This window comes from Anarrhichthys ocellatus, unplaced genomic scaffold, assembly GCF_004355925.1.
Source record: "Anarrhichthys ocellatus isolate YVR2014 unplaced genomic scaffold, GSC_Weel_1.0 scaffold14, whole genome shotgun sequence".
Classification (NCBI taxonomy): Eukaryota; Metazoa; Chordata; class Actinopteri; order Perciformes; family Anarhichadidae; genus Anarrhichthys; species Anarrhichthys ocellatus.
The window spans coordinates 6837936-6846926 of NW_022280044.1; the positions used below are offsets into that span (position 1 = coordinate 6837936).

Below are 8991 nucleotides of genomic sequence, written 5' to 3' on the forward strand. Positions count from 1 at the left end.
TATATATATATATATATATATATATATATATATATATATATATTTGATATGTTATGTATGTATATGTGTTTGATATATATGTATATGTATTTGATATATATATATATAATGTCTCATTGTGCCGCTAAGCCATGGTGTTAATCACAGTACCTGGTAATCAGCCTACCCTTCACATTGTCCTAATTGGTGTAGATTCTCTTGTGGCTATTACAGTAATCAGAAAATATAAAACGTCTGAATAACAACTCATGATGTAACGTTACCATACCATAACAGCAGCTGTGAAGAAATGATTTTGAACATGGAAGGCGATGAAAAGATATTAGGAAAATCAATTTTAAGTGACTATACCTCTACCAGAAACACTCCACGTGTTGATAATCCTGATGTATCCTGCTTTGGTGTGGACAAAAAGTAAACAGGACACGTCGCTGTCTTGCTGCCGCTGCGTTCTTGACAAAGCGCTACAGGATGCTTTGTCTTTAAGTGTTTGCGTATATAGCAGTTGTACTGCTGTGATAAGCCTTGTCCAATTTGCAGAGCTTACAGAGCACCAAGTTGTTGAGTCTCTTGTCTAAAATACTTCCACACTTTAGAGGATCAGAGGCGAGGATTTTTAGCTGAAGCTTGTTCTCAAGTGGAAAGCATGCTTTGAGCCACCATTACTGCACCGACACACATTATGCAAATGCACTTTTGTTCAATCAGTGCAGAAACCAAAATCTAAAAATGTCAATATGTCGTGATGTGCCAGACGGTTTTTTTCAGGCCAGCTGTTTCCTTCTGTTTCCAGTCTTTATGCTAAGCTAACTGGAATCTGTCCGTAGATTCTTATATATTGTACAGACAGCAGTCGCTCAGCAAGACATTAGTAGTGATGACCAGAATTACTGTCAGAGAGCAAGACTAGAGTTATATTTTTTGAACCAGATTGATCAAACAAATAAAATGCATTTCCAGAAGTTTGTCAGAATAAAGACCACGGTGTGTTTTTAAATGCTATGGAATGCTGTACATTTCATTTACAGCACCACAACAGATTCTACATGGCTAAAAGCTGTGTGTGCGATTATCATTCAGCAGATAGCGGCCCCCTCTTGTTAGGATCGCTTGGAATAAAAGAAGAGTTTTGGGTTGCACGAGACTGAATGAGACAGGGAGGCCTAAGTGCATGTGCGTGTGTCAACATGAGCGGCCGTGAAGCGGCACTTTAAATTGCAATGCCGTGTTTGCAGAGTGGATCAAGAGCGGGGATGAGAGTGTAGTTCGCGGCTGTGTAGGTGTTGGTGCTTTTGTCAAGTGAAAAGTATTGTTTTGGACACAAACACTCAACCACGAACACAAGCTATTGTTCCTCGAGTCCTGCTTTTGTGTTTTTATGAAATAGCCGTACAAAAGGAATCCCACTCATTGCTTCGATTGTTGTTGTTGTTTCAAAATAAGTGTTTTGCTTCTATATGCTGAAGGTGATCTGTAGACGTATTCTTTTCTCTCTGTGTGCGTCATGTGCTCTCAAAGTAGCGCCTCGAGGCCTTAAGGGCAAACTCCAATCAGACATTGAGGGGGACCAACCGGATTGGGAGTAGGTGGCAGCCTCCAAAATAGATTGACGGAGTGAAACCCAGATCATCCTTTAGTCAGTTACATTGACAAACACCCACCAGATCAACGGAAGCAGCACACTGGTTTATACGTATTTAACATCAGTGATGCTGTGGTCTAAAGAGACTGTGTTGAAGCTGGGTGGTAGATCTGTGGGTGATCAACTGTGCACGGTGCGTTTTACGTGACAAAAAAAACGTCGGCACTCGCTCGCAAGACGCATGCACAGCTGGTGTGTTCACTGACATACACCAACAGGATGAGTTTAGTGACCATCCAGTGTGTTTTGGAGATAACGTGGAAGGGTGAGGGGAGAAAATCTGCTTTCTTTTAGCTGTTGGAGGCATTTGATGACCCTCCGCCTCCAGCAGCGGTTAAGCACTTGCCCGAGGCTGTCACTAAAGTCCTGTTAACAATCAATTGAACTCCATATAACAGTGTCGTTCCGGGAGGACTTCCACCTAAATCGATTCCTTTGCCTCTATTTAAGACAAATCAATGGAGCTTATTGCCCCAGCTTGTCGATTTTATTCCCCTTTCTCTTCTTCTGATGTGTCCTCAGGTTTACAATGTCTCTTCATCGTTTCCCCATCATTCACAATGTCAATCAAAATATGTAATTTATGTTCCAGTTAAGTAACAGACAGACCTGTCTGTAGTTATGGAGTGGTTGTTCAGTGAGGCGTGTGTATTTATTACTGCTGGACAAAGAAGAATGGCAGGAATAAATAGAGGGTATAGGGCGGGTTTGGAGCTGGTGGCCGGGCGGTCGGAGGGAGGGGAGGATGTTGTTGTAAGTGTTCTGGCTTTATCAGCGAGTCGGCAGAAACTGGAATGAGTGAATTTGGAGTTTAAAAGACTCCTCCACCCTTACTATGCAGTGTGTGTGTGTGTGTGTGTACATGTGTACACTTGCATGCCTGTTCATGTTTGTGACTGTGTTGTTTGGGTGTGTTTCTGAGGAAGTCTCTCATTTCCTTCTTGGTTGCTTATCTGTATTTTTTTTTTTCAGAGAAAATAATTATTGTTCTTTCTTGTTGCCTTGAAGTTGTATTTTTTGGAATGTGTATAAGTATGTGTGTGTGTGTGTGTGTGTATTAGCATGCTCAAATGTGCACCTCCGTACAGATTCAGTAGCAGTATGTTAAACTAATGAGGCTCACAGCCCCATTAGACACTTTAATAGAGATCAATATTATCTGGTGATGAAACATAGGAAATCTATCAATGGTACAAAAAAAAGCATCTTTATTGACTGCAACGTTCATTTCAGTTCATGGTCATTTGCGACACATTTTCATGATGTATTAACAACATGGATTTTGTTCCATCTCAACGATCGATTGGTAGATGCAAGGCGGAGAGAGCTTTGTAATGATGGATCACCGGTCTATTATTTAGGGGCAGGAAGGTGAATGAATGAGGTGAAACAGATGCTGAGGTGTCGTCAGAGCCGCAACACCACAAAGCACCAATGTGCTCCATACAGATACAGAAACATGCTAAATTCAACATTTTAACTGGATACAAATGTTTTAGTACGTGTCACTATTAAGCCAACCAATGCTACAAACAAACCAAGACTATTAAAGTGTAATTTCACCCCCAGGTCAGAGCCTAAGTCCTGAGAGGTGAAACCACTCCCACTTCCATAAAAATAATAAAATGGCGACATGGCACTGAATTTGATTAATTTGCAGTTCATCACTTCACAAATTAGAGACGAATTACACCTGTGGTCCGTCCGCCTCACAGTCACCCCTGGGAGACTACTTCTTCCGGAGGGCATCTAGTCTCCCTGCGGCGTGGAGCAGGTACCGGGTGGAATTAGCAAGCTTACGATAGCTAAATGAGTAAAATCAAACAATTTAATGCTTCATCTACACACTCTTGTCACAGCCTGGGAAAGCAAAACTGATTCACCAGATTTTGTAACGTGCTGAACTTAAACTTCCATTGTTTCAATTGGCCAGCAGGGGGCGACTCCTCTGGTTGCAGAAAGAAGTCCGATTGTACAGCGCACCATGACAGCTAAAGTGACTTTGTTGTCTAAAATAGATGCAAGGCTCCTTTAAGGTTGCATGCTGATTTTAAAACGCCAGATGTTTGTGATTTTAAAAACAAAAACTAACATTCAGATTTTGTGAAATTCCCGCTTCTATTTCATAAATGTCATTACCATTTCCCCATGTATTTTACTAACTTTCGGGAATTTCTGCTTGTGTGAAAGTGATTCAAACTGGTTTGATCCTCTCAGCAGGCCCCTCCCACCGCCGTGCCCTCTGGCATGGATTAGGATATAACCATTTCTTCACAGTGCACTGATGAAGACCTCCCCCTGGGGTGCTGTGATGAATGGATGTTAGATCACAAAGTTGATGTAACAAGATTTCTCAAGTCCTCTGAAATGGAAAGAGTCACAATACATCAATAGTATATATATATATTTAAATTAAGTCACATTTCAGGGCTGAGGAAAAACGGTCTGAAGGACTGTAGAGTATCAAACTTTTTATCTCATGACGGCCTCTATATTAGTTATCAGGACTCCAGAAAAGCTACATATTATGCTTCAAACTAGTTTTACAACATTTTGGGTCAAATCAAATGCTTGATGCTGTACAACCTTTGACCTCCTCTTCAAAGTGCATACACTACCATGATTTCAAGCAACACAAGCTTCCTCATATCCCTTTCTGGCATAATGTATTTGGTGTGTTGGGGTCCTTTCACCCCTGAATAATTAGATTACTGCATTTCTCTTTTTTTCGGCTGCTGCTGCAATGTCTCCCTGTTCCCCCTTTTTTCCTCCCAGTATAATAGCTGGATAAGCCAGACTGGGCTAAAAAAAGGAAATAATTGTTCTGGATGACAATGCAGTATATTATGGCACGCCGGCACAATTCCCTCCCTCTATGCCGTGTCGAGGGAAATGGCTTTAAATGGTTTCAAAGGGGTTTTAACCGGATTAGATGTCCTACAATCAAAAATGTGCAAAGTGAAAAGACTGAAGTAGTGAGAGAACAGCTCTCTCCACTTCCTAACCTGCAGTTGTTTGTGTGTGAGCTTACAGTTTGTGCAAAATGTGTTTTGCGGCCAAAGGATGGGTCTTTGTCACCGACGTCCACAACAGGTATCCCTCTGGTGTTTGAGTTTGCAGTCTTGCTCACATCCTCATTGGGATTCTATCTGCGCTCCAGACTGACTGTATAGCTGGCGTGGCGTCAGCAGCAGTCAGATCCCATGGGATCCCCTCGCCAGACCCTGACTCATACTACCTCTGCCACATCGTGTTGCTACACTAATTCACTGCAAAATGCTCTCTTCCTGCATTTGTTCTGGCAAAATAGCTTTTGTCTATTTTCAGCAAGCAGCTCGAGTCAATATACTGTCAAATCAGCTGCAAATTCAAGGTTGACCCTGTGACATCTTTTCATCCTGTTACATAAAAAGCTGCTCCACTGATTTGCATGTTAAGGGAATCAAACACATTTCTATGCCCACGCTGATGTTCATTTTTACTGTAAAATCAGTGACATCTTAATCTCACAGTGGCTTGCTAATTTAACATGTACAGCTGCTGGACTTGTCAGCGCAATCATGACTTTGGAATAACTTTAAATGGTTTACGTGGGTGTCGGCTAGCATCAAGGTTGTGAAAGTGTGCGGAGTGTGTGGAAGCTCTCAGTCCTCTTTTTTGAGCAAATGATGGTGATTTTGCTGCTGTTTCATAATTTACACAGTTTTTGTTTTTATATCCGTTACATATTCAGTCTCTCTTTCAAACTCTCAAACCCGAGTTGATGATTGTTGGAAGAGTGAAGAGAATATCAAAAACTAATTTAACGAGTTTTATTTTGAATTAAGTCTGTTTTACAAAGATCAGCGAAGTAAAATGACTGTTTCTGTCAATGGAGTCTCGTAGCTGTGAGGAGAGCATAACCTCTGTTTCTTTTTTTGTATGGTCTCAATATTGAGAACATTTCAAAAACCATCCACACAACCATGAAAGTTTGGGGAAAATATGAGTGTAGTGATTGTGACAATGGTAGAGGAAATACACAGTATATTTTCCTTAAACAAAAGACAAATTCTGACAGTTATGGGATTATTTGCATTTATTTTTTTGAGGTTTTTTAAGCAACAATCAATATCTTCACAAGGCAGAGTAAAGCAAATTATGGCGCCAACATATAAGAAAGAAACTTAACTGCCTTGTAAGTAAAACCTTCAGCCAGATTTGTCTCTCTTAAATGTACATCCTACTGAACTGTAAACATGATGAAGTGAGTATGAGAAAGAGGCTGTCGAGGATGAGGAGGCGGGTGAGGGAGGTCTGGTCGGAGTCAAAGAGAGAGAGAGAGAGATAGTGTGTGTGTGTATATGTGTGTGTGAGTGTGTGTTGACAGCTACTAAATGCTGACTTTGACAGTGTGAGTGCAGAAGTGATGCTGTAGCACATTCTCTGGGCCCAGACAGTCTGTCTGCCGAACTGTGTGCCGTCTGTTCATCAATTTGTGTGTGTGTGTGTGTCATGTTGTTGTTCTATTGTTATGAGGACTGTATGTCCTCACCAGGACACTAAACTAGGGAGAATTCTCCAGAAGTGAGCACCTTTTTGTATTATTTTGACCTTGTTTTTGGGGTTTAAGATTAGAGAAAAGTTTTGGGTTAACCTAATCTGTAATAAGTATGGTCCTCCATGCAAATATTGTAGCATACAATATGCTGAGGACTGACATTATTCATGTTTACAAATTCACTCAGTGGACAGCCCAGTCAAAATGGAAAATTTGCATTTTACGTTTTACGTCAGACACGGTAAATTTGTGCAGAGAAAGTGACGAATCACAACGAACAGCCCACCGAGCAAGTGACATAGTACATAGAGCAGGCGACGACCTCCAGCTGTGAAAAAGTGAAGCCAATGCATTCTTTCTAATGGCCAGCAGGGGGCGACTTCTCTAGTTGCAAAAATAGAACAGATTGGTGATGTGGAGCGGCCGTTATTGAAAGTAGCATTGTTACGCCCCCTGACTTAACGATGCCTCTTTTCTGGTAGAGAGCTCTGTTTGTCTTTGCAGGTCTGCCACACCCCTATATATATATATATATAGACAAGAATATTAGAAAGATATTAAGACAAGAATAAATGAGGAAGTATACAAGCATATAGGTGGGAGGGGTTGGAGATGGGTCTGTTGGGGCAACAGGTCAAACAAACACAGAACTTCCACCCAGGAGGCTGCTGCTCATGTCCCGAGTGAAACCAAAAGCGAACGTTGAGTTTGTGTTTGTGATGTAACATTGTTATGTAACCTTACATAAGAAAGTCTGCCTCGGGCGCTTGCTATTTATCTACCCTGGTTATGTTGTTATGCTAGTTTCATTACATTGTTACGTTATTATTTTAAACACCAACCGTGATCCCTTTTTTAACCTTAACCGAGAGGTTTTGCTGCCTAAACCTGAGCAATAGTTTCACAACGTTTACCACAAGCATTGTGCCTTCCTTCAAGTGTGATACGACGCTGATATGAAATGTATTTATGAAACGTATTTTCGGGTCACAAATGTCGACATTCATCGTATCCCTTGGTTTACGAAAAAAGTACAATAGCTCCATTTTATTCTGGTAACGGTCGTCACGAGTATATTAATACATAATGTATATCTGTGAGTGGCCTGCTGAATATGTAAACAGGGAAGTACTGCAAATCTGTGTGTTGCCAGATTGTGAAAGCGTTCATGTCACCAAACCTGAAACTCTATAAACAAATAATTATTTCTCTCTCTCTCTCTCTCTCTCTATCTCTCTCTCTCTCTCTCTCTCTCTCTCTCTCTCTCTTTAGAAAACAGAAGAGCACTTGACGTTCTTGATCACGGTTCCCGCTGCTCTCTTCCTCTTCCTGTCCATCTTCATCCTTGTCTGCATCGAGTCGGTCTTCAAGCGGATGCTCCGGCTCTTCTCTGTCCTTATATGGGCCTGTCTGGTCACCATGGGTTATCTGTTCATGTTCTCTGGAGGGATACTCAGCCCCTGGGACCAGGTAGATACTCTTGATTTAACACAGATTCAGACTAAAGCAAGCTTCTCATTTCTAGCTGATCATTTATTTTGCCGCTGAAATAACTGCTGCTAGCTGATTTTTGTAACACCTTTAGTGCCTAGCTAATTCAGCTAATGCTATCTTATTGAGCTGGTGCAAAACACTGTCTCTGAGGCTGACTTCTTAATGTTTCCATCTGACCCTTTTTGAAATAAGAACTCTGTAACGGGGTCTTGAATATTCTCCAGATGGCTACAAATGTGATATTATAATAATGAAGGGCTGAGGCTGAACCTGCGTGTCTCAGCTGAAAAGTCAGCATCCTCATCAGTGGATGGTCCATGTAGAAGACATGTAAATCAAGAAACAGCACTGCATAATCCTGCAATGTAGAGCTTGTTAGCCCTAGTGTAGTGGCAGCTTGTTAAAAACCTTCTTTGCCACGAACTGCACTGAAAGGAACCAACCCAAATCGTCCAATAGCAGGACCGACTAGAAGAGCACAAGTCTTAGTAGAAGCACATCCTGCAACGTGACCAACTACCCTAATTCTAATTCTAATAACATGTCTTTTGCATCTTTGAGTATGACAGGAAGAAGATGGGGGTGTTGTAACAAGACCTGGGAAATACTACACAGTAAATGTTTTGTAACCTGTAAAACCACAAAACGATGTGGCATGAAATGCCCCTATCCTTGGAAGTAATGCCTGATTAGGTTATTACTGTAGTAAGATAGTTAGCTGGACATGCTATTGTTTGCAGCTTACATGAGTGAAGACAAACACACTATTTAATCCATAACTTACATTGCAGCTCTTGTGTCTTTGGTTTTGGAGACAGCAGAAAATATGTCACCATCTAACTCGCTTTTTCCACAACCCCATAGACCTCATTTAGAGATATCCAAAGCTTGACAGGCCTGCCGTTCCTAATTAAGGTTGTGAAGCTATGATGGGACAATCATTGTTCAAGGTAGGGGTTCTGCAAATGGTCAATAAATAGCAAAAGAAAAAAAATCATGACCGGCATGGTCGAGGGAAACAACAATTCACAGATTGAAATACAGGCAAGCGAAAAAAACAAAAACATATTACTGTAACTGCAAAGAAAATGCCCCAAAACTCACAGCAGTTAGCTACTAACTTAAAGGCATAATAATTGAAGTCTGACATTTTGACACACGCATATGTGCTCATGAGTGATTGCATATTTGTGTGAAGAGGCTTTTTTTTTTTTACACATCTGTTCGTCAGTTTAGGTGCACCTTTGTATGTGCATGCATTACATGGTTGTGTGTGTGTGTGTGTGTGTGTGTGTGTGTGTGTGTGTGTGTGTGT

The 8991-nt window shown here is 41.1% G+C and overlaps 1 protein-coding gene across 2 annotated transcripts in view; it reads left to right on the forward strand.

The window, feature by feature from the left end:
* The window catches only part of LOC116387064 (adenylate cyclase type 2-like), a 43621-nt gene that overhangs the window by 1772 nt on the left and 32858 nt on the right, over window positions 1-8991 (forward strand). For both annotated transcript variants that reach the window (XM_031853821.1, XM_031853822.1), the window contains exon 2: window positions 7455-7652. In XM_031853821.1, the coding sequence (XP_031709681.1) occupies window positions 7455-7652 (198 nt within the window). The remainder of the gene's footprint in view (window positions 1-7454; window positions 7653-8991) is intronic.